The sequence below is a fragment of the Mytilus edulis genome, chromosome 2 (genome assembly GCF_963676685.1).
Source record: "Mytilus edulis chromosome 2, xbMytEdul2.2, whole genome shotgun sequence".
Taxonomy (NCBI): Eukaryota; Metazoa; Mollusca; class Bivalvia; order Mytilida; family Mytilidae; genus Mytilus; species Mytilus edulis.
In genome coordinates this window covers 21,235,727-21,263,390 of record NC_092345.1, presented here as the reverse complement: position 1 = coordinate 21,263,390, position 27,664 = coordinate 21,235,727, and the positions used below count along the sequence as shown (strand labels likewise).

The following is a 27,664-nucleotide window of genomic DNA, read 5'->3' as shown; positions in this document are numbered from 1 at the left end:
CTCAACCCTCCCCCTATACCTCTAGCCAATGTAGAAAAGTAAACGCATAACAATACGCACATTAAAATTCAGTTCAAGAGAAGTCTGAGTCTGATGTCAGAAGATGTAACCAAAGAAAATAAACAAAATGACAATAATATAAATAACAACAGACTACTAGCAGTTAACTGACATGCCAGCTCCAGACTTCAATTAAACTGACTGAAAGATTATGATTTCATCATATGAACATCAGGCACAATCCTTCCCGTTAGGAGTTCATATTCATTTTCAAACCCTTCCCCACTCTGAAAATCAAATATTGCCCCTAATAAAAAAACAAATAAATATTGGATTACCACTTGTTAAAAACATTTTATAGCTTAATACTGCACATGATAATATCATTCTTTCCAGTTTATTTCTAATTCAAAGGCATTTCAAATGCACAATTTTTTTTCTTCAGTTTTCTTGCAGTTTCCATGGTTACAACGAGATCACAACAGAAATTGTTGGACAGAGCCATTACTATCCATCTGTTAGACATCAAACACACTTGTACTGACATCTAGGGGCAATATCAAAATTAAAATTAGGTTTAATGTTATCTGCCATGAGATAAGACATTAGAATCATTTTTCACTGCTGGGTCAAGGTCATGGAAATAAGCATGCTGTAGTCCCTCTTCTGCTGATAATCTTCCTGGAGGGTTGCAAACCAATAATCTCTGGAAAAACAAAAAAAAATGGTTTTAAATTTTATCCTTTAACTTTAATTGATAAACAGCTGTGCAATGAGCACATGATATGCCTGTCATGTTTTCAAAGAATAAAGTTCAATAACTTCTCAATGTCATATCAGAAATTTATAAAAATCCAAAGGGAGATTAACCTAATAGATATAAATCAGTTACCAAATTTTAATGAAAACTTGTCATAGCACTTAAGGGATATTATCTGAAAACTTGAAAATTACCCCTTTTTATGCCCCATTTATGGACATTATGTTTTCTGGTCATTGCATCTGTTTGTCTGTCTGTTCGTCCGTTCGTCTGTCCCACTTCAGGTTAAACATGTTAGAGTTTTTGGTCAAGGAAGTTTTTGATGAAGTTGAAGTCCTATCAACTTGAAACTTAGTACACATGTTTCTTATGCTTTAATTTTTGTAATTTTAATGCCTAATAAGAGTTTTGGCCACAATTTCACCGTCCACTGAACATAAAAAATGATAGTGTGATTGGGGCATCTGTGTACTATGGACACATTTTTGTATATGAATAAAATCCTATAACTCAGAAACGAAAAATCTAAAATTTATAAAAATCAAATGGGAGCTTACAACAATAGATATAAACAACTTTATTACATGTATATATAAAAAAAACCAGCTCAAAGCTTTTTTGAGATATTGTTCCAAAACTGGAAAAGCCGTCTTTATGTAATGAATAAAATAAGTTAAATGGGCCATAACTCGGAAATGTCAAATCTAAAATTTATAAAAATTGAAAAGGGAGCTCAATATATAAACAATTCACCAAAGTTTCTTGAAAGTTGGTGAAAGCATTTTTGTGTCATTGGCAGAACACTGGAAAAACCCGTCTTTTTGAAATGAACAAAACCCCAAAACCTTGGAACCGTAAAATCTAAACTTTATAAAAAATAAAAAGGAGCTTATGTCAATGGGTATTAACAATTCACCAAAGTTTCATCCAAATGGGTTTTTTTTAATTAATATTTGATATGTTGAGGGACGGACAGGGGTAAACAATTTTTAGTTGCGGCGGCATAAAAATCAACATTACCATATATTATCAGTTAAAGTCAGAACAAAGATTGCAAATAAAAATAAGTGTCAAAGCCAGTAAATAATAATAATTTAAAGCTTGATATTCTACTTTTGAAGACTGTAGGTTAAAACAAGGTTTAATCCAATGTTTTCTATATAAGAAAATGCCTGTACCAAGTCAGTAATATGACAGTTGTTATTCATTCCTTTGATGTGTATGAGGACTTGGTTGCCATTGGATTAGGTACTTTCCGTTTTGAATTTTTCTTGGAGTTTGGTATTTTTGGTATTCGACTTTTTGCAATCTAGAAGTTGTTCGATTGCTACACAATTGCCTTATACCCCACATTTGTTATTAATCTAATCCTATAGCAATATGAATTTTAGGCAGAAAATTGAATGAACAGTTTTAAATTATTTTTTTAATGTTCCCTTCCTGCAGTTCTCTGAGTTACTGTCATTTATATGAATTTCCTGTTTTTTTCAACTGTCAGGTAATTGTCTCCCATGTCATCATTTTTATCAAACCAAAGATAACTTAATTACTTGCTGGTAAATGTCATATGAAAAAAAGAAGGTTATTGTATAGAAATGCCTAAAAATTATTCGAATTTCAAGAGGCAGAAATGTTAGTACCAGTAATCAATAACTTAACAATAATGTCAGAAGGAAGAGTCTGAATTCAAAAGGTACTATAGTTTAAGCATTTTGATTACTTTTCTTTTTATTCGAACCTTGAATTAAAATTCAATGCACATAAATATGGAATGACTTTCAAATCAGGTAGCAGTATTTTACCAGTTTTTTTTATTTTCAATAATGAAGAAATATCTTAATGTCAAGAATAAAGAAAACTAATTTTTATCAAGAACCTAAAGTATGAATTTAAAAAATGAACACAAACCTGTAAAAGGTCACGACCTTTGGCACTGAGTTTGGGAACAACTTGTTGCCATATAGTAGTTACTTGATATAATGGAAAAGGCTGAAATATAAGACAATACAGATTGATTGATTGACTATTTGTGTTTAATGCCACTTTCATCACAGTTCACCGTTTCAGAATCTAATGCATTCTGGGTAATATTACAAAAGTGTATGCCAAAACATTAATAATGGATATAAAACGTTGTTAACAATGAAAATTCAAAGAATGAGGTAAAGTTATTTTTATTTTGGTGTACGAACAATGATATTACCCATAGTCCTTTAGACTCTGAAAAGGCCAATTTGCTATAACATGGGGTCAGTTAGCATCACTGTATGGGGAGGAAGTTGTAGTGTATGGGGAGGAAGTTGTAGCACACAGAAAGATCCAATGATCATAGGCAGCAGAACTAACAATCAAGGTAAACTATAGAATAAATGTAATGTTAAACTAATTCTTATCATCAAATTGATTAAGTAACAGATAGTCACCCACTAGAAAATACATCCCCAAAAAAAAACCAAAGAAAGAGCAAATTTAAATAATTCAGCATTTTAAAGTATTCTGTAAATTTTATTAAGCTAATCATAAGCTTCTGTAAATTAATTTATTTCATGAATATTTTATTTCATGTTTAGCTACTGGTATTTCTAGCCCACTACACAGCAATTTAATTTCACTTTTTTTAAATTTACTTGATGAAGTTAGATCAGGAAAGGTCAAAGTTTAAAATTTCAAGACAATTTATATCAGCTTTATTTTTCTATGTGCAAAAGTCACAAAAATTTATTGCTCACCAAAAAATTAGTTGGTTTACAGTAAATGATCCAACAACCTACAATTCTTAAAATATTGCTTCTTTTTTAATGTATTTGTGTGAAGGGAAGTCTTTATACAAATATTTTCATGAAAATTCTGTTTAATAATCTTATGATGCCTTAAGAAATTAAAACATTTTTGTAAAAATGCATATCACATTTCATCATACCTTTCACATTAATCAAAAATTGTAAAACTGAAATTTGGATTAATAAAACATCCTGATATGTTCAATTTGGATTTATGGACACTGAGTGAACTTTACTCAACTTTCACTTCTCAACATCATGGAAAACACTAATACTGTAAATTCAGAAATTATTGCGTGCATTTATTATTGTGATTTGTCATTTTAGACTAAAATGCGATTTTTATCTTTGCGATACAAATGTATTGAGAATAATCCTGTTTTATTCATATAAAAAAAATCTAAAATGCGCGTTTAAGTAATTGCGATTATAACCCTGTTGCATTTTTCGCAACAATTTCTGAATTTATAGTACTTAACAACTGCAAATGGTGTGCCTTCTATCTGTGACCATATCAGTAAATCAAAAAGCTGAATAGCTCTGAGGGGAAAGATGGCCCTTGTTTCTATTTCATTTTTTTTTTGGGGGGGGGGGGGGGGGTATCTTTTGATAGTCTTCATATAAAGAATGAAAAAAAAAAAGAACAGTTGAAAAAGTGGAAGAATGACACTATTGGAATCAATTGTTGTTTAATGTAATTTCGTTTCTTTAGTTTAGGATTCAATTTAGACCAATGGAAGAGATCTGCATCTACTAAATCTAAACATTCAATTAAAGTTGATAGTTAATTATCTAAAATTCAACTAGTTGAATTCTGTCATTTAACAACAACTACAATTATTTTTGAAATCTTAATAGTATACGATTGAACTGCAGGCTAGGGCCATTTTCCATTTTTTGTGACAGTACTCTTAAGATTTAAAATTTTTTTCTTAAGAAAGTTAGGACTGAAAAATCTATTCAGTTTTGAATTTCCATTGATAAAGTTCCCAGTTACATTTCTCATCACAGGGATGCAGGTACTAATAAAAATAACAATATGATTGATGTTAACTGTGTGAAGCTTGTTTCCAAATCCTACATTTTGAAATATTTGTAAAATTTCATGAATAAATAGGTTTTAACTACAAAATGCAACATTTGTAAATTTTTTTGTAACTATTACAATGATTATGTTGGTACACAAAATTTAGTTTTAATGGAAGACTACTTATATACTAAATGTCACATTTTAAGTGTTTATTTTAGTGGATAATTAGCTGATAAATTGAGGTGCTCCTGAATTGGAGGAAGATTCTCAAAACAGAGTTTTACAGAAAACTAGAGGCTCTAAAGAGCCTGTGTCGCTCACCTTGGTCTATGTGCATATTAAACAAAGGACACAAATGGATTCATGACAAAATTGTATTTTGGTGATGGTGATGTGTTTGAAGTTCTTACTTTACTGAACGATTTTGCTTCTTACAATTATATCTATCATGAACTTTGCCCATTAGTAACAGAGAACTATATTTGGTAAAAATTTACATAAATTTACCAAATTAATGAAAATTGTTAAAAATTGACTATAAAGGGCAATAACTCCTTAAGGGGTCAATTGACCATTTAGGTCATGTTGACTTATTTGTAGATCTTACTTTGCTGAACATTATTGCTGTTTACAGTTTATCGCTATCTATAATAGTATTCAAGATAACCAAAAACGGCAAAATTTCTTTAAAAATTACCAATTGGAGGGCAGCAACCCAACAACCAGTTGTCCAATTCATCTGAAAAATTCAGGGCAGATAGATATTGACTTGATTAACAATTTAACTTCTTGTCAGATTTGCTCTAGATGCTTTGGTTTCATAGTTATAAGCAAAAAACTGCATTTTACCCCTATGTTCTATTTTTAGCCGTGGCGGCCATCTTGATTGAATGGCCAGGTCATCGGACACATTTTTCAAACTAGATACCCCAAAGATGATTGTGGCCTAGTAGTTTCAGTGGAGATTTTGTAAAAGATAACTTAGATTTATGAAAAATGGTTAAAGATTGACTATAAAGGGCAATAACTCCTAAAGGGGTCAACTGACCATTTTGGTCATGTTGACTTATTTGTAGATCTTACTTTGCTGAACATTATTGCTGTTTACAGTTTATCTCTATCTATAATAATATTCAAGATAATAACCAAAAACAGCAAAATTTCCTCAAAATTAGCAATTCAGGGGCAGCAACCCAACAACCGATTGACCGATTCATCTGAAAATTTTAGGGCAGATAGATCTTGACCTGATAAACATTTTTATCCATGTCAGATTTCCTCAAAATGCTTTGGTTTTTGAGTTATAAGCCAAAAACTGCATTTTACCCCTTTGTTCTATTTTTAGCCGTGGCGGCCATCTTGGTTGGTTGACCAGGTCACGCCACACATTTTTTAAACTAGATACCCCAAAGATGATTGTGGCCAAGTTTGGATTAATTTGGCCAAGTAGTTTCAGAGGAGAAGATTTTTGTAAAAGATTAATTAACGAAAAATGGTTAAAAATTGACTATAAAGGGCAATAACTCCTAAACGGGTCAACTGACCATTTTGGTCATGTTGACTTATTTGTAGATCTTACTTTGCTGAACATTATTGCTGTTTACAGTTTATCTCTAACTATAATAATATTCAAGATAATAACCAAAAACAGCAAAATTTCTTCAAAATTACCAATTCAGGGGCAGCAACCCAACAACCGATTGACCGATTCATCTGAAAATTTCAGGGAAGATAGATCTTGACCTGATAAACATTTTTACCCCCATGTCAGATTTGCTCTAAATGCTTTGGTTTTTGAGTTATAAGCCAAAAACTGCATTTTACCCCTATGTTCTATTTTTAGCCGTGGCGGCCATCTTGGTTGGTTGACCGGGTCACACCACACATTTTTTAAACTAGATACCCCAATGATGATTGTGGCCAAGTTTGCTTTGATTTGGCCCAGTAGTTTCAGAGGAGAAGATTTTTGTAAAAGTTAACGACGACGGACGACGACGACGGACGCCGACGGACGCCGACGGACGACGGACGCCAAGTGATGAGAAAAGCTCACTTGGCCCTTCGGGCCAGGTGAGCTAAAAATGGAAAAGATCATTTCTCTCCCCGATCTCATGTAGCCCCTCGGACTTCCTGTTTACTTTGAAAGTTGTTGACCTACAAATTAAAGTATTGCATGTTGATGTTTGAATCATCTTCAGCAAACATCATTATGTTTAAATTTAACAAGTACTATTTTTTAATAAGTGCACAATCTTTGAGAATGATTTAAATAACCAGTGGAGGATATCCCTGCTTATGCGTAGTGTGGTAATCCAACAATGACGTCACTATAAAATATAATGTAGGTTGGATATATTTAGAATATCACATCATACTGATTTTTCGGGATTGTTAAAGAAACGTAAATAGTGTAAAGGAGAGCTCAATATACGATAATTTCGAGAGAAACAGAAGGGAAATGTGTAAAAAAGTGTTTAAAGTCAATTTATTCATTTGTGTCTCCCCATCTCATCATTCTCAGTAAGATTTGTTCGGGGGTTTTCCACACTATAAAAACAAAATGAATGATGTGAGGGAATGTCACTCTGGTCAACCCCATTGGGGATTGACGGCTTGAAGCCGTCTTCCCCAAAAACAGACTCCATGAAGAGTTATGTGTAAAAGTAATATTTATACCTTATATTCAGGTAATTGAGACATTCCTGACCAGGTATCATCTGTAGGGGTACCTAGTAATCTGTTGTATGTTAAGGTCCAATAAATCATTGTACAGTTTGTGAAGCAATGATCACTGTTTTGCCATTTCTCAATAATAAAAGTTTCAGGAATATCCTCAAGAAAGGGGCATCAATACATATGATTATAATATGAAATAAAAAATATTTAGTACAGGAGTCTTAGCATCTCTGAATGTATTATTATGACCTCATAGAAAGACAACTTTATAGCAACCTCTTTAAAATGAATGAAATACAGTTTGTTTTCAAGTGTGATCAGACTTGCATAAACTGTAACACAAGAACCAATTAGATATAATTTATTACATGTGTTTTGTATCTATGAATGACATCTCTTTTGTGAAGGTATGAATGTGCTTCTAGGCTTCTAGCATGTGGCCCATATTTCCCTTTGATTCTAAAAAAAATTAACGAAAATGAAAATTTTGTCCTTTTTGGACCATTAAAATCTAGTTCATTTATTCACTATTAAGCTTTAGTGAAGACCTTCAATGAGTTTGCACCCACTTTATTTTATTTTTTAGGCCAAAATAGGCCATACGTAACTACTCTTCTTCTTTTTCAAAATATTACAAGGTTTTGACTTTACACAGTCTGTCATAAAGGATACTTGAATATTCTTTTGAGTTGATCATCAACATCATTACCAGGAAACAATGGCCTTCCTGCATTGGCAAGTTCTGAAAATCACAATCATCTATAATACTAAAATTACGAGGTCCAATTTGTCAGCCGTCATCACGTAAAAACGACGAATCACAGAATTCAACTTTATATATAACTAATATAGTACAAAGGTGTAGATTAAAAATTACACCACTCCAGGCCCTTTTGTTTTCCATGTAATTAATATTGCCAATAATTAAGAAGTTCCGGGTCGAGTCCGCTACCGATACCAATAGTATATTCACCTGTTACCTATTACCTTATCTGTACGTTCCGCATCTGACAGGCACACCACCAAACGTTGTATTCAGGATTAATATGCTATATACACGGGTCATAACCACAGAGTTGACACTTCTAAATTGTCAAATTGTAACCTATTGTAGTATTTTAATCAGTAAAACTTTCTAAGATAACAATACGAATACTAAAAATCTGGACTAAAAATAAGGCGTATAGGTACAGTTTTCAATTTGTTAGTGGGCATGACGTAAAACAGCGAAGCAAAGAATTCAACTTTATTTATAACTTATATAGGACAATGCTGTTGATTAAAAAATACTCCATTCCAGGACCTTTTGTTTTTCAAATAATTAATATTATTGTTTCAGTTCGACGGGTTCAAACAGAAAGACTTGAAAGCAGAGAAAAACTGTGTATCTTATAATCGGCATGACTTTATCAGATGACAATACTAATACTAAAATAAGGCTTGCGCATAGTTATATATTATAATTCAGTCACGGACCCGTGATATCACGGGTGTGTTCTAGTATGTATATACAATTTAGGCTAATCACAGAAAAATAACAGTTTTGCATATGAGGCTTACAAAACAGTGGAAGGGCAAAGATTAACCTTGATTTTAAAGAAAAGTGAAGTGACATGAAGACATTACATGAAGAATTCCTTTCTTACTACATTTGTTAGATAACAACAAAAAAATATGTTCTAGTTGCAGTATATAGTGTCATTGACGCATTGATCTTCGGTCTAAATATAAACATCAAACATATTTTAAATGAAACTGATACTGTACAGTTTTTGTTTAGAAAAGTTATGAATGTTTTTAGTCCAAACAGTAGTTTATAACAATCAGGTCAACTCAAATGTGTTCCTCTTTGTACAGATCATAACTCAAAACTTCTCAACAAACAGCATCATAACATGTCCTAACATATTGTTATCAACAAACAGCATCATAACATGTCCTAACATATTGTTATCAACAAACAGCATCATAACATGTCCTAACATATTGTTATTAAGTGGATTCATTTTTTTTCATTGGTACCATATTTATTTTTATTGATTTTGCAAATGCTTATTTCCTGGACTTGCAAAAGTCTATTTACAGGCCTTAACTTTTTTAACATTTAAATTTGTGGTTTACCTATCATCTTGGTATCAACAGACAATTAGTATTTGACGAATAAAAATGAATCCAAATTAATATATTTTTACCTGCAAATATACATCCAGCTGACCACATGTCTATTGATGTTGAATACATCTTAGCACCAAAAAGTACATCTGGAGGTCTATACCACAGTGTCACCACCTATACAAATATAAACTGTTTACACTAACTTTGAATGTTATTAGAAGTTCATTTCTTCAACAATTTTTATCCATTATTTTTCACCATACATAAAATGCCAGATTTTCATTGGATTATAGTAGGGAAACATTCTATTCTATCCCATGGCTTGTTATAATTTATAACCATTCACTGAGATGCATGATCGTTTGTGTGATTTATTAAATAAAATAGTTGTTATGTACATGATGTCATTGTTTTTACTTTCAACAACATTGTCAACTGAGGTGAAACACTGCTCAATCACAAGTGACAACATTCAGCATAATGAATTAAATAACACATAGCTGAGAAGGTGATAGAGCAGATTGTTACCCCTCATAAAAATGTTGTCAACTGAGGCGAACACTGCTCAATCACACGTGACAACATTCAGCATAATTTATTAAATAACACATAGCTAAGAAGGTGATAGAGCAGATTGTTACCCCTCATAAAAATGTTGTCAACTGAGGTGAACACTGCTCAATCACACGTGACAACATTCAGCATAATTTATTAAATAACACATAACTGAGAAGGTAATAGAGCAGATTGTTACCCCTCATAAAAATGTTGTCAACTGAGGCGAAACTGACTGCTCTATCACCGTACCAGCTACTTGTTTGTGTTGTGTACTGATGTAATGAAACAATTATATTTTGGAAAATGCAATTATCTACACTACAGTTTGTTTATGATAAGAGACACTGATATATCTGTATATAAACAAGTAATGTTATTGTTTTTCAAATGTATGAATTGCAGCACACATTTAATTCTGAACATATTGCCCAATAACTGATAGATGAAACATATATAAACAATAAAAAGTTTTTCCTATGACATTTAAGAAATTAATGAATTTTACTTTAACAAGTTTCTGTATTGACACAATAAATATCATAGGTTCATCCCTAGTTTACCTCTGCAGAATAAAATCTCACTGGTATTCCAAATGCTCTGGCTAATCCAAAGTCTGCAAGTTTCAATTCACCATTCTGTAAAAAGCATCATTCAAATTAGTTATACAATTTGTTCTTAAGAGAAAAATTCAATTTTTTTTTGTGTTTTTTTTTTTTTTAAATAAGTGTGATTTTTTTCCTCTGAAAGATTTTATAGTTAAGTTTTCATAAAAGGTTCAGGTAGTAGATCAGCAGTACAAAAGTCTTTAGCATGCAAGAAACCTTCTTTTACAAATAAAAAAATAAATTAATGAGAACTCTACATATGGTAAAGTACAGTGATTCATATTCTGTCTCTCACAAGCTTAATTAATCTCAATAACAATGGGGTTCTTTTTTCAGACCAGTTTGCCTTCATAATTATACTAATTTTCTAGTAACATCCTTCAATACAATATATAATTCTTAGAAATGCTATAACTGGTATCATACCTACCTTATTAATGAGTAAATTCTGAGGTTTGAGATCACGATGGAGTACATTGTTAGAATGACAGAATGCTAAACCTCTTAACAGCTGGTACAAAAACGACTGAAAAGATAAAAAATAAAGGAGTAAATGTTACAGGAATAGACCTTTTTCTTAATAAAAGAAAGTAAGGACATACTTAATATATATATAAATAATACATAAATAAGTACAATATATCTATAATTATAAGCAGAATTTAGTGCACTTCATGAGACATATGATAATTCCAAAAAAATGAGAAAAAATATTGGATGATTTAATGCTAAAAATTTGTAAGGGTTCTGCGGAACCCAGTGGCTTGCCTACTTTTGCTGTAAATCGCAGGCTTAACAAAAATGAGGACAAAAATCAATAATAATATTCCTCTTGATACTATCTTTTGATTGTAAGAAGCTTCTGTCCAAGTTTGGTAAAAATCCAGGATAGTTTATGAATTTAATAAATGTTTTAAAAACTTTAACTGCAGACTGTATGTAATGTTAACTGGAAGACAAAACTTAGTCCATTTATAAGTAAAATACAGATACACAGGTACAAAATATTAACAAATTTTCCTTCTAGATACTAGCTTTTGATCATAAACAAGCTTCTGTCCATGTTTGGTACAAATTTAAAATAGTATACGAAATTAAGTTATTAATTATTTTTTAAATTTAACCACAGAGTGCATGAATGTGTTGTTTCCTGGCAGAAAATCTAAGTCCATTTAAAAGTAAAATACGGAAAAAATGGATTTATTTTTTTACAAAATTTACTCCTGGATACTATCTTATGATCATACACAAGCTTCTGTCCAAGTTTGGTGCAAACCCAGGATAGTTTGAGAAAGTTATTAAAATTTTAAAAACATTATCCACAGAGTTAATGTAATGTTTCCCTGCAGAAAAACTAAGTCCATTTATAAGTAAAATACAGAAAAAAGGAATTTTATTTTTGCAAACTTTACTTCTGGATACTATCTTATGATCATAAACAAGCTTCTGTCCAAGTTTGGTAGAAATCCAGTATAGTTTAAGAAAGTTATTCAAATTTTAAAAACTTTAACCACAGATAGTGAATGTAATGTTTCCCCGCAGAAAAACTAAGTCCATTTATATATAAAATAAAGAAAAAATGGAATTTTATTTTTACAAAATTTACTTCTGGATACTATCTTATGATCCTAAACAAAGCTTCTGTCCAAGTTTGGTAGAAATCCAGTATAGTTTAAGAAAGTTGTTAAAATTTCAAAAACTTTAACCACAGAGTGAATATTTGTGGACGCTGCCGACGACGACGACGGAATGTAGGATCGCTAAGTCTTGCTTTTTCGACTAAAGTCAAAGGCTGGACAAAAATCATATAAATTGTGAGACATAAGATTTAAAAAGATTGTTCTGGGCAATAGAAAAAGTGTATACCTTCTATGCCCTTGGATCCACCACTGATTGAGTATTTTATTTCTGCAATAAATTACACAGATAATCATTTGATAAGTGTAGGGGATAGCTCTGCTTTGCTTGGATATAATCTTCAGCATTTCAACATGAGGACATGCAACTATGATAAAGCCTTTCCAAACATGAGATATCAATTAGAGACTGACATACTACAAAGAGATTATAGTAGTACCTGAACTGTATCCTGGTCGATCTCTCCATTACAGCTGTCAAAGTATTTTTTCAGATCCTGATCACAGTATTCAAATACTAGTGTTAACTTCTTTTCACTGTGTAACACATCATGCAGTCTGAAAAAGTTTTATACGGGGTCAATTGTTTTCTTGACATATAAAAAACATGTATGATCTGTTTGTATAAATACTTAGTTTTCTTTCTAAATGAAAAGGTACATATTGTATCTAAAATATTATATCCAAATATATATGTTGTAACTGCTACTGAAGATTCTTTTATTTACATGGGTATTAGTTTTTGTGAATCGAGGGAAAATCATGTGTTCATGTATATTTCATTTCATGGTTTTACCAAGATTTGTGTATACACAGCTACTTTTGAATAGGTTCTATTTCTGTACTAAAAATTTGTAGTACTGGAAATCTACTTTTAAAATTCAGTACTATTTTGTTACTCTAAAATTATTGTAATATTTAGGTACCTGTATTTTACAGTACTTTATTTGTACTTGAAATTTAGGTACTACAGATTTTTGGTTACTAAGGTTACATTTTCAGCATTTTGAAAGTTTTTCTATTTCAAATCTCTTAAAGTTATGATTTTCAAACATGGAATATTGTATTATTTCTGTACTAAAATATTCAGTACCAATCAAGTACTGTAAAATACAAGTACCTAAATATTACAATAGTTTTAAAGTAAAGAATTAGTACTAAATATTAAAAGTAAATTTCCAGTACTGCATTTTTTTAGTACAGAAATAGTACCTATGCAAAAGTAGGCTATATTTGTGTGGATTCATATACATGTACATGTATAGTCATGGGTACCAAATTTTGTAGATTGATAAAATCTTGCATTTTTAATGAGTTTATGACTTCATGGTTTTGCCAAAGTCTGCTTACAACCCAACATAATATTTCTTGTGCATTGAGCATTTACATTAGGGGTTCACCTGAAAGTTTGTATTCCATGAATAATCAAAGTGTGATAGAACTGGTAAAAGTATTTGCTGTACATGTTACAGAAAATATCAAAATAGATCGTTTGTTTTCAACTGTTTCCATATGAAATCCTGGTCATTGTAAACCAGTCTGATAATGCTTTTTTTATAACAACAAATTACCCAGTGGAAATAAATATGACTTGTTGCAGATTTGCAAACACAGTAAGGTTTACCAATACGATACCCCAATTATATTTACAAAATTATTTTGATATTTAAACAAGAGAGCCCCTATTTTTTTTAATAAAGCATCAAAATTTTATTTGTAAAAAGGTCAAATTAACCTTTTGGTATATAACACTCATCGTCACTGTGTTTGAAAAAGTAGTCTGTTATATGTAGCCTTTAGCGGATCACAACTTCTATGTAAAAGGGTTAACTATTTAACTTTCATTTTAAGAATGCTTAATTAAATAAGCTTAATTTTGCAATACAAAAGTCAAGCAAACACATACTTTTACATGATTTTTGAAAGAACTGTACAGTGAAAAATATGAGCACTTTATTTCATGAAAACAAAGTGGCATTTACACAATGAACATAAAAGCAAATGCTTTTAAAAATGAATTCACAATAGACAAATTATCCTAATAACAGCAAAGTATACAGACAACACAAAAGTTGTTTTTACCTGACTATATTCTTGTGCTTTAATTCTTTCAATAAACAAATTTCTCTTAAAGCTGAACTTGGAACACCCTGTAAATATAATTATTAAGTGCATTATGTTCATGTATAATGTTATAGCACTTTTGTAATACAAATTGTTTCAAATGTACTGTACTTGTATTGAATGAAAATGAAAAGAAATTAATTTGATCTTTTCTTACTTATAAAGAAACAACATTTAAACCTGCTGCATTTGTTTGCACATATCAGGAACCTGTTGTTTAGTGGTTGTTGATTGTAGATGTGGTTCATAAGTGTTTATAGTTTCTTGTTTTTTATATAGATATGACCGTTAGTTTTCCTGTTTGAATGGTTTTACACTAGTCACTTTTGGAGCCCTTTATATCTTGATGTTGGGTGTGAGCCAAGGCTCTGGGTTGAAGGCTGTTCTTTTACCTATAATGGTTTACTTCTACAAATTGTCACTTGGATGGAGAGTTGTCTCATTGGCACTCATACCACATCTTCTCATATCTACAGGCACTACAGGCACTACATTCTATACATGCTATATATCATATCCTGAGCAGATACTTGTAAAACGAACATAATTTGTATGATTTATATGTATACATCCCCCCGCCCCCCAGGCCCCCACCCCCACTCCCTCCTTTAAAAAAAAAAGAGTTTTTTCAAGCATTGTAAGTTGTTTTCTTGTTTGAATTGTTTCACATTTTTTCATGCCAGGAACTTTAATCAATTATGATATGGTATGGGTTTTGCTCAATGCTCATTGTTGAAGGTCATATGGTGACCTACACTGCATACATTCACTTTTTTTGGTCAATCAATGGACTCAGCATGGTTGAAAATTGTCTCATTGGCAATCAAACCACATCTCCTTAATTTTGTATTACCAGAATCTATTTTTACTGAATATAGAAGTCTAGTTTATCTTACTTCGTCATCATCATCTAGTCGTACTCTTTTTAAAGCTACAACTTCATGTGTGTCACGATTCTTAGCCTTGAAAACTGTACCATATGTTCCTATAAAGAAAATCTAATTACCGTAAATATGTTTAGTAAATCATGTGTTACATATATAGAGAATAATACATGGCAAAATCCGTATCATATGCCGTATCATCCCGAGATATCAATATCAGCCCGAGGGCCTCTATTCCCAAGGGATGATATTGGTCGAGGGTGATACGGCATGTGATACAGATTTTGCCATGTATTATTCTGTTTATCATATATTTTAATGGAATCATATTCATGGGATATCCATTTTTTTTAAATCGTCCGAAATTATAAGCAAGAAAAGAACATTGTGATTGTGCTGTATTTTCCCAGCTGATTTTTTTTTATAGACTTCCTTATTTGCTTAATATCCACATCGTAATATCCCCTATAACCAAATTTAATTCTCACTATATGTTTAAGACAATGTATTAAAATGCATCCACCAACGATACTATCCTAATATTTCAACAAAAATTAATATTAAAAAAATAAATATCGTAAGATGTAGAATGTTTAAAGTTTTATTGTTTATTTGGCGATGATATTATTCATGATCTGGTTCATTTTAACTTCTGGCGAAGTGAACACCAAGAAAAATATTTATTGGAAAGTTTACTATCTTTTCTAATCAAATTAAAATCGTAAAAAATTTCATTTGTGTTTAACCCATCAGGTAATGAAAAGAGACTTCATAAAAAATAAGACTAAACAATAAAACTTCAGATATTTCCATCTTATTGTGTCTTTTTTTTATATAGATGAAAATCGCTCGTGAAGTCACTGGTACTATTTTTTTTTGGAAAATATTGATTTTATTTGAAATGCTAGGACATTTTTGTTAGTTTGAACTCGATACAGGGTATGTGATACAGACTGGAAAAAAGACCCTTTATTAGATATACAAAATTGCTGTATTTTATACTAAGTATATGATAAATGTACCTAACATACCCATATTCTGTTCTTAAACTATAATATAGAAATGTAAAAACTTACAAACACTTCATATTTTTTCAGTGGAAATTTGTGTTTTTTTGTAATTCTACATAAATTATTTCTCTAACTTTTTTCCCAGTGAAACATGTTACCATGGTAACCAGCTGGTAACTAACAATTTCAATTCAATATTGTTTAAACTTAATAATTATTGAACGATTCATGCATGAATATTTCTTAATCATTTCTGTCCATTCAATTTTGCAATACTAGCCTCACCGGACACAATTACGAACGATTTTTGAACTGTGATTAATATTTTTTTTATGTAGACTACTTTTCTTGAATTTTTTATACCATAGAATTTAAGATGTATGAAGGCTTTCTATTTTGCATCATATCCCACATAAATTTTTATGCATGTTGGGATACTTTAGTAAGATTTGCGTGACTTCGTTTTACGGGTCAAGAGAGCCACATATGGACGCAATTCCGAACAGCACTATATTGATATATCTTGCAGAAGAAATCAATGACAACAGTCTATATTGATAAAGCATACATTAATCTTTATCTCAAACACATTTTCATAGGAAAATAAAAAGCACAAGTTTGTTTTTTACTTCAATTACTTCAGCAGTGGTTGCAGACGAAATGTCGGTCATGTGTAAAGGAAAGATTTTTGATTTTTTTTGTTTTTGTGTAAGTTCCTCCTTTAAAGGAGCACTAAATTCAAGTTTATCCATTTCGGTGGTGTACTTATCATTCATCTATAATTTTTTTTATATTGGTCAACATTTCTTTCGGAGTTGTCTGGACTTTTCAATAAAATTAACATATTTTCTTTTGGCCATAAATAGGTTCACAAGAGTCTTAAAAACGTCAATTGTGGGGTTATATGGGCATGATAAAAGGCATCACGCATATGAACAGAATCAGGAGATATTTTTCTTTCTATATATTAACAAAAGAAGGCAATATGCACTTACCTTTATGTATTTTTTTTATATAACTTCCAGGTCAGATTGCCGTTCTTATAATATTTTCAGAATGATTTTGTCATCGTCATCAACATTCACCAAGTGCACATAAATTGTATTATCATGAAAACAAGGGATTTTTAATAGGGTTTTTATTTATAAAAACATTTATTGATAAATATAAACAAATATGATCTCGGAGGGCAAACATTGGAAATCGTTCGTAATTGTGTCCAGTCGTAATTGCGTCCTGTGGGGCTAATTGTTTTCGTACTACTAATTTTGACTTTGCATTATGTAATTTTAAAATTGTGCATATAAAACATGAAACTGTTTCCTTAAACATTGTAATGATTGTAAGCTTTATTTAATTCTTTATGTTGCTCTTATCTTACTGAGTACCAGAATGTTTTTCCATTGATAAAGTAACCTGTCAAAAAAAATATAAATTCAGGCTTCAAACGTCAGGTTACATTTAAGTAGCATTTCGCTAGGGCAGTGAGACAGCTATCTATGTTAGCCAAAGGTAACAATCCTGGCTACTGGGATGTGAGACTGCATTTAATTATTTGGTCAAAACTTGACAAAAGCTTGTGGGTTGTGTTGTTGATGCTGAATCTCAAAATATTTTATTCTTATTCTAATGACTCCAATACAATATGTGTTTTTATTCAAATTAAGGTGCCTCAGGTTGCAATGGCATAGATACAATCTTAATTCAGTATATGCAAATTATACAGTTTGTCTCTTATAGCATTATTGCCATTTATAGCTGTCATAAATTATTGATTTATTCAGTTGTTTACAACATAGACGTAAGATTATAGTTTCTTCTTTGAAGTAGAAAAAAATCGAACTATCAAATTATCTACTATATTTCCAACGTTCTCGTCCATATTATTCATAAATTTTACGAACCTTCTCCTATTTTCTCTAATTTTTCATATTTTTGCATTTTCTGGAACAATTTTCCGGAGAACTATCGTACAGGGGAGCGAAACCATGCAAATGGTATGAATTTACTTTCGACACGTAGTGTGTCGCCACCTGCCTCTTTAGAAACTTTACAAAGTCCGAGAGTCAATATAATCTAAGTTAACAGTTCGATATAACGTTTTGACCGAGAACGTTAATGATTTTGCAAGAATGATTTTATAAAGAGGCTTTTTACATTTTATTGAAAATTTCCATATTTTTTTTAACAACTTCATTGATTGTTGCATTAGCCTTCATGTATTCTTAGCGTCTGCATTCAACATAAAGCTCATGGGATTTCCTGATAAACTTGCAAAAGTTTTCTTTTTGTCTGCTGCGGCGCCGGCTTCCTCTATGGTTCAGTGTTACTGTAGTCATAAATGAAAGACATCATTCACAGTGCCTGGCACATCTGTTGTTCCTCAATGTACTATCTTGGTTCCAGTCTTGTTACTTATATATATATATATCAATGACCTGTCAGTATTGAATTGACCACTTACTAAGAAGGCTGGGTTTGAGGACAAGGAGGCTTTAAAATTATACTTTTGGTAACAAATCATCATTGGTTATGATAAATGAAAATGAAAGAGGACACTGACTGACATCCTGACTTTTATTATCACTGGACTAGTATATATTTGTTTAGGGGCCAGCTGAAGGACGCCTCCGGGTGCGGGAATTTCTCGCTACATTGAAGACCTGTTGGTGACCCTCTGCTGTTGTTTTTTTATTTGGGCGGGTTGTTGTCTCTTTGACACATTCCCCATTTCCATTCTCAATTTTATTTTAGACTATATATAATATAATATATAAGAAAAATGTAAGTAAAGAGAGATTAACAGCTTCGTTGCTTTCTATCTAGATAAATGTACTGTGCTATCCGTCAGCTAAAAGAAACAACCCATTTAGCATGGCTACATTCTACATAATCGATCGTACACTAGAATATGTAACCTCTGCTAAATACCGCTGTACCATATACATGTAGTACAGTCATACCTCGAAAGAGAAACACATATATAGTTGATATTAGACAATATACGTATACCGTGTCTTGAAATGTGAAATTTATTTGTATGAGGCTTAGAAACGGGAAAATGCGAGGTTCTATCATACTGAAATCGATAAAAAAAAAAAAAAAAAATAATAAAAATATGAAACAAACATTTGAAAAAAAAAGTGTTGGGAATTTCCCCCTTGGGGTACCATTTTTGGGTATTTCCCTATGAGCGTAGTCTAGGCGGTAAGCATTGACAATTTAAGGAATTAGAAAGGGAAAATGAATTTAATTAATAATATTTGATAAACATGGTATATAAATTACCAATTTGAAGACATAACAGGTTTAAATTCATAAAATTTTGACCATTGTTACTACATGTTGTCATGGTTGCGACGTGAAGTTGTAAGTAGGCGGGGCTTATAGGTGAGTTGAGGTCATTGACGTATAAAGCTAACGTTTATACGTATAGCTTTATCTGTATAGTAAAATAGCTGATTGCAGTATAATATATCATCCTACAGTACCGCAATAAATCAATGTGGTTCCGTAAACATAATCTGAAAACACAAATCATCGCGATTTAAAACCCAGGGATATCAAACACTCGTTCTGTCAAAACTTGAATAGTCTTGTTTTGCTCATTTATATACAACAGAGAACCAAGTCGTAACCCGAAATTGAGATGGTCTAAACATATTCACCACAATAAAATTAACGTCACTGACAGAAACGTATGCTGTATTCATCATACAGCCTCGTACTATAAACATGTAGCTCAACTATACTTGTGACCAGGATTGTTGATTTTGAGTTGCTTAATGTCCACTGGCAAATATGTCATGCATGTCCTGGACAAGCAACAACCAGGAAACCCGATTCACTCACACACAAGAACATGCAATGACTCATACAGACACTCATACTCTTCCACAACACAATACCTTCCTGTATTACTTGTTTAGGCTACAACAGTCTTTGATATCTTAAGTGAACAGCTCATTTCTACTTTTCGCTATCCTTGTTAAAAAAAAAAGCTTAAAACCAGATGGTATATAGTGTTTGTAATTTGATCAGAAAAATGTCATTTTCATTGCATTAATAAGGTAGATATGGTGTCTTCCTCCATCTTGGATTTGGAAATACCAGAAAACAAGGTCTAGATCTTTAATAGAATGTGCAAATTTTTAGAGTAGTGGGTATTTCATGCGTAAGAACTTTCATTTCAGTATGGTTGTATTTTACAAAAAACAGAAAACTTTTGTTTGATAAATTTTTTTCCAACTTTGCCACATAAGGGAAGGCAACTCAAATGCAAGGACAGATTATTCAGATTTTACAATAGAATGTGTTAGGAATTTACCTTTTTTTTTTAATATAGCGAAAAAACGGGTCCGGTGATCCCATTTTTTTCATTACTTAACTGAAAGCATACTATTAAAGCTATCTTCTCATATGTTATCTCAAAATTCTATGGTGTAGTTTACGCTTTATTGCAGAAAATTGGGTTTTCCATACATAATCTATACAAAATTTGTCAATTTTGAACACCATGTAGCGGGAAAATAAGCCCCGTGACCCATTCTATTTTTTTTTTAAAGCATGATTTAGACTATATTTTGGCAAATTATTAAAAAAATATATGGATTGTAATTTAGACACCCCATCTACCTTAAATAACTATTTTCTGTTTAATTTGGAGTGAAAAACCCATGGATGCAACAGTTTGACATCACCGAATGTCGTAACATACTATATAAATAAAAAGACACAGTTTGAGTGGTAAATTACAGAATACTCAATACAGCAATACAGGATATGATCTTTCAATCAGTTTAAATGAGATCTGGTGCTTGCATGTCAGTAATTGCTAGAAGTCCTTTGTTAATTTTGTATCATCGTCATTTTGCTTATAGTTTCTTTTGCTGCCTATTCTGACATCGGACTCCGACTTCTTTTAAACTGAGTGTTTACTGAGCGTATTGCTGTGTGTTTGTTCAATTTACATTGGCTAGAGGTATAGGCCGGGGTTGAGATAATAGTTATCAAAAGTACCAGGATGATAATTTTATACGCCAGACGCGCGTTTCGTCTACATAAGACTCATCAGTGACGCTCAGATCAAAATAGTTAAAAAGCCAAATAAATACAAAGTTGAAGAGCATTGAGGATCCAAAATTCCAAATAGATGTGCCAAATACGGCTAAGGTAATCTACTCCTGGGGTAAGAACATCCTTAGTTTTTCGAAAAATTCAAAGTTTTGTAAACAGAAAATTTATAAAAATGACCATATAATTGATATACATGTTGAACCCCGCCGCAATTTTTGAGCTTGTCCCAAGTCAGGAGCCTCTGGCCTTTGTTATTTTTTTTTTAATTCTAGTTCATTTATATGCATGTTTAGAATTTAAGTATGACGTCCATTTTCATTAAACTAGTACACATTTTATTATAAGCCAGTTGAATTCCGAGTCTTGTTCTAAATTTGATGTCTTAGAAATGGTTACTCCTATTGTAATACATTATGTTCTATATTATTCAGATTTAGATATTGTCGTACATTGATATTTACCATTTGATACATGTCCAACACAATATGTTTATAAAATTCCATTAGTCTATTATATTGTGATTTTTTTTGTTAATGATAATGTAATAAAAATAATTTAAAAAAAACTGACTTTGTTTTGACATGGTAAAATTTCTTAATTAATATGCAAAATGATACATTATAATTCTATACATATCAGTAGTAACGAGAAATATACATTATAAACATGCTTATGACATATGTGATAGTTTTAACCACTTAGACTTTATTGGAGCGAGCTAAGTTGAGTTGTAAAAAATCAGAGTCACACATGATCAAAAACCGATTAAAAAATATTAAGTTGAGGAAGATCGCAATAATCAGATTTCTGAGATTTTTATTTTTATTTTAAATATATGCCGAAATTTAACATTTAAAAGTGCCGAACAATAAATGGGGCGAAACACTATCTTTATACATCATCTGAAGACCGAAAATATATATCTTGTGGTAGTTAGTCATTTCATGGTCACGAGAAAAAACGAGATTTCAATTTACCAAGCGAAGCCGACAAAGAAAATCAAATGCAGCCACAACAGCGGTCGTTCCCAGCACAGGGACCACCAATGAGACCATTTCCCCAGCCAGGTTATTCCCCTGTATGTATATCTTCTTGTCAAAGATTAGTGAGATAAATATACATGTGTACAACTATGAAAGTTAAGAACAAAACAAAAAGGGGGATGGTAATGCTTAGACTGTATATCACTTTTTAGAGGGAAATACTTTATTGCTTTATACATACTAGGTATCACAAAATTAGGACCATGCAACTGATAATGCTTATCAGTCGTCAGTTATGGTGCTGTCTGATGTACAGTATAGTATACACACTCCAAAGACTTATGGCTTTACTTTGCCTGTGGTTAACTCTTATAACAAATAATGGGTTTAATTACAAGATAATCCATTTCCCCATTTAAATTTAGTCACAAAAGTCTCGTGATAACGTCAGAATTTATGCAGTATTGAGATAAATACAGCAGCACTCCATGAAAATATCAACATACATGTATTCAAGTTGTCATAATGATCAACTTACAGTTGGTTATATGAAGGTGATGGAGTCAAACATAAACTAACTGTTATATGTTAAATATGTTAAAATCATAACATTTGCTTAATTAACCTGTGTAAATAAAAAAAAGCATGCATATAGAAAAATGATTAAATGTTAAGAAACCATTTTTCTTATCTCCACTTATGCACAACCATAAGTTTCCAAAACTCACTTGTATAATTAATTTGTGTGAACATATTCACAACAAACTTTCATTTCATGAAAATTTCTTAATGATTGATATCACCCTCAAGATTTTTGCGACTTACATTTGTGTCCAAAATTAGGGAAACCTATGTTTTCACAGATTTTAAATGTCTGGGGATTTCATGCCTAGCTACATGAAGCTTCTTAAAATAGTTCATCAGTGATCGGGAAGGACGTGCGCCCTTCGCCTATAGCGCATATTGACAAGAAATGGCGCATATAGTGACAAATGTAAGCGCCCACGTGGCGCAAGATATTTTTCACTTCATTCTGATCCGTTTAGATATCGTCAAATGGATTTCTGATCGTGTTCTGTGCCGCCATGTGTGTGTGTACACAACTGTGTAATGTTCCTCCAATAATAGGAGCACCTATATATTTTTGGGACGTGTTGGGTGTTTTCCTATGATAATAGAACCATGCGGTTTAACGTCTCGTGTGTTTTCTTATGGTCATAATAGAACAAGCAATAGCCTTTCAAAAAGTGCTATATTCGACTCTTAGCTGATGAAAATTGAAAGAACTCTTGCTTTGTAGATTAATTCATTTATTAGAATAGCCACGTGCATCAATCAACAAATTTTACCACACACGTGAGGTCACACGTTATGAACTTGTAGTATCGTTTAACGTTGTTGTTTACTCCAGAAGGTTCGTCTATTTATAGATAAAAGTTACCTGTGTAAAATCTAATTGCTAAAATAGAGACGACAAATCCGATACTCTACGGGATTGAAAGACATTTACTAGGTTTGGATTGTCCTAACCAATCAATAAATTTTGATTATTCAAGTCTCGTAATATCTTCCAATCAGGTAGCAAGAAAAATTCACGCCCTAAGTGTCCATCGTTCAATTCTTAATATCGATTCCTAGGAGTCCATAACCATGCGGTCTAACTGATAACCCCAAAAACGTAATTAACCATCATTCATGATATAATTTTTTATAAACAACTTTAAAATTTGTGAAATTTGGCTAGTACTGACGAGATTTAACTCTAATAATAATCTCATTTGGTTTAGTTTGCTTTTATTTCGATTGAAAAACCCCAAAGCCTTTTTATGAATACAGTTTTTGTCTCCATAAAAGACGATAACTGTCCTTGTCATTTTTTGGTCTTTGGCTCATTTTGATATTTTGTAAGTAGACTTCAGCGAATTGTTGTTTTGTTCTATGAATTAATGGTACTCTCTACTGTTATTCTTGTCACCGTGATGAAGTTATAATAATACAAGAAGTGCAGAGGAAATGCCTGAAATGTCCTCTGATACGGAACGTCTGGAATAAGTATGGTATCGACGAAGACCCAAATTTAATGTACAAAAAAAAACCATGAACATGAACAAGGCAACAGTACCAGTTTAAACATTGTAAATAAAGGTTAACTTAAATATTATATTGTTCGATTTGGAAAACGTTATTGTATATTCATTGAAATTGAAATTACAAAATCACAGGAGCAACATTCATGATATTATTCGAAATCATAAAGGTATAAGTACCAACATCTATTTGCCAAAATATACTGATACTTTTTCTTTTTTTACAGAAGTCAATTCAAATGGCCCACTCATTTTACAACATGACCCATTATTTTTTTAAATGGCCCATTGAATTTATTTTTGAAGGGCCCTGGGCCCATAGCGAAAAAAACCTTCCAGATCACTGGTTCATGTGATTAAAAGAAAGATTTTATACCAAGGAATACAGTTCAGTTTGAACCAACCAGTTTGTCAATGATGCAGTGCGAAAGTAATTTCATTTTGATAAAATTTGCTTTAAAATGTAGCCAATGATCATGATTATACATGTATCTAATATAATGCTGTCATAATTTTTTTAATATGGAAAATGGTAAAACATTGGATTTGAAATTTTAAATTATAAATTTATGCTTGGATACAAGACAGAAAATTATATTTCTGAAGTTAAATAAATTGTTGAAAGATTATGGGTCTAACAATGTATTTTTTTCTATTTTTGTCCTACATGTTCATGTAATGTCATGTATGTGTGTAATGTTTATCTTATATATTTTACATTTTTGTACTTACCTTGGCTTAGCATTTTATGACAGTGTATAAGATCTAGAAGTCTTTATAGAGTTTCATATGGTCTAATTGTTCCTTAAAGGGAAACTTCGCAAAAAAATCAAAAATTGATATTATGTCCATTCTGTATAAAAATGCTCAAATTTATAGATATTAAAGTTTTATTCCGCTAAATAAGAGATCACCATCGATTTTAAATTTTGAGTATCAGTTCTCTACTCTCCGCCATCTTGTCACCTTCTCCGATGAAAAATCACGATATGTCAATAAACCACAAAGGAACAAAACTACAGTAAACGATGTAGTCGTAATTGCGTGTCGATATCTTGTCAATCGTACGGTTGTTTTATCTGACTGACGAACTTGATTAGGAAAATGGTCTTATATTTTTAAATAACCATATAGTCTGTTATTTTTAAACTGATAATATTGTAATTAGTTAAAAAGTCAAAGTTCAAATCATAAAATGATAAATAAGTGTTCCGTGGAAATTGTTTTCGAAAATCTAATTCGTTCATAATTCTTTCAAGTAATAAACTTTATTTAAATAAATTCGGATCTTCCCTCATCTGATCACCAGCATGGCTAAAAGTATTACTCCCAAAGGTATTGGAAGGGGTGTAAGGTGACACGTCCAGGTATTCAATCGATTTCCTGTCCGGCGGGCTTGCAAGTTCATGCATCGTTTCACTTCTGTAGGTATTGATCAGTGTACACGACCGTTACTTATAACTTTCCATTTTGAACTATCAGGTGCATGTATAATATACATTTTTGTCTTGCGTGTATAATATACTAGTCATTACTGAACTCATACGCTTGTTTATAAATAACATTTCTGGTGTAAAGAATATTATTTATAAAAAAAAAATAATACAAAAAAAAATAATTGAAGAAATACAAATCTATTTACATATTTTTCCAAGGGTTAATTTGGGAAAATGTAATATATACTCGTTGTCAATAGTTATGGACAGATTGGAACATACCAGAATTATTGATCTAAAAAAATGTGCGCACTTGTCGACGATTCGTGTATACATACGCCTGGTAGAAAGTTACTGAACTATAGTCAGTAGCGCTATTTAAAATATGTATACATGTATACATTGAACATAAGAAAGAAACATACATTTTGTGTAAATTGTGGTAAAAGTTTTGTAAATAGACTAGTCCACGTATGCCAACAGTATGTAATCAACGAATTCGATAGACTATTGTATACCAAAAGAAGAAGAAGAAAAAAAAGAAACAATTTGATTTAAATACAGGTCAATTTATAACTTGCTTTGGTTCATCGAAGTTAAGAACAAAGTAAACTCACAGATTTATATATCAATTAAATTGTTCTCGAATAAAGGACGAAATTCGTCATCATCACAATTGTTCCAACATTCATGTAAAATATATGCAACTGGACGTACACTAATAATCCCCAAGGAATATGAATATTTTCTAGGAATTTTAAACATCGTTGATCAAATAGTTATTTAAGTATATATATACGTTGGGAGACGACGATTATTATAGTTGTCTCAGATTTTAATAAGGACGTTCCCGATTATGAATAAATTTGGTTGACGTTTATCACACTTGAAAAGAATATCTATTCGTAATTTTTCGATTCCATTACAAAAATATTTTTTTCTTTATTCGTACATATTATATTCAGCTTCGGTAGAGTTATCTTCAGATAGTTTCATATATTAATTATTACATGGCTTTCAAAAGTCTAAATGTAAGTGTTCTCGTACATTTTTTCGCCTAATAAAGACAAATAAAAATGATTTAGTAAAGCTATTTCTAATTTCTAAGTCCCCCTTTTTTATGAGACATAAATCAAGGACAAGACTTGTATATCATTTCATTCTGACATATGAATTAAGTTTCCCGTCTTTAACCGAAAATTGTGTATTTCTTAGTAAATTAACTTATTTGAATTCAAATAAATAATAGCACCAAATATAATTAAATAATTCCACGGCGACCAATTTTTATTTGTCACCAACTTGAATATGTATTTTTAATGTGTGTATTAAATGCTACCACTGATCCGAATAGACAGTCACACCTGGCAAGGTGTGCCCTAGAGGCGTGGTTAAATACCGAAGTGCAAATAACAATTTACCTTTCAACAAGCCATCTACGAGTATTGCCACAGAACCGTGAATACACACATCGTATAAACCTAGCCATAGCAGAGATAGTAAAAGGTCAATAATAGTACACCAACATATTGTCTTTACAGATTATTGTACTTTAATTTGTTCACCTTATCAGTCCGAAAATGCATTTATTAAAAATAAATTTATAACTTTTTGTGTTGTCTACAAAAATAATTCGAATATATTCGTTTAACATAGATAATTTATCTCACGAATGAGTACAATTGAACGTCTGTGCGTTTTATCTTCTTATTATCGGATGGTTATTAGATAAAGCATACGTCATCGGCGCGCTTACGATTACGTTAAAATATGATTAAAAACCAAGGCTTTTAATGATTGTATTTTAAGGTAGATTCATGGTATACCGCCATCTTGGATTGAACAATCACAGTAAAAAATCGGTCTAGTTATGTGCCTAAATCTGCAAATTTGGAGACAGATT

At 31.4% G+C, this 27,664-nt stretch overlaps 2 protein-coding genes across 5 annotated transcripts in view; one reads left to right on the top strand and one right to left on the bottom strand.

Moving 5' to 3' along the window:
• Positions 1-334: 334 nt before the first annotated feature.
• LOC139511687 (cyclin-dependent kinase 5-like) lies at positions 335-18,215 on the bottom strand. Its single transcript, XM_071298704.1, has 11 exons — positions 18,084-18,215; positions 15,182-15,270; positions 14,244-14,311; positions 12,602-12,719; positions 10,955-11,050; positions 10,480-10,554; positions 9,439-9,535; positions 7,919-7,988; positions 7,247-7,307; positions 2,669-2,749; positions 335-706 (listed from the first exon to the last, which is right to left on the bottom strand). Exons 1-11 carry the CDS (start codon positions 18,118-18,120, stop codon positions 584-586), a joined length of 915 nt encoding a protein of 304 aa, XP_071154805.1. The 5' UTR covers positions 18,121-18,215; the 3' UTR covers positions 335-583.
• A 3,963-nt stretch (positions 18,216-22,178) lies between these two features.
• Positions 22,179-27,664, top strand: part of LOC139511695 (SWI/SNF-related matrix-associated actin-dependent regulator of chromatin subfamily D member 1-like) — a 63,413-nt gene continuing 57,927 nt past the window's right edge. For all 4 annotated transcript variants that reach the window (XM_071298720.1, XM_071298719.1, XM_071298718.1 and 1 more), the window contains exon 1: positions 22,179-22,333. In XM_071298720.1, the coding sequence (XP_071154821.1) occupies positions 22,259-22,333 (75 nt within the window). In that variant the 5' untranslated portion in view covers positions 22,179-22,258. The remainder of the gene's footprint in view (positions 22,334-27,664) is intronic.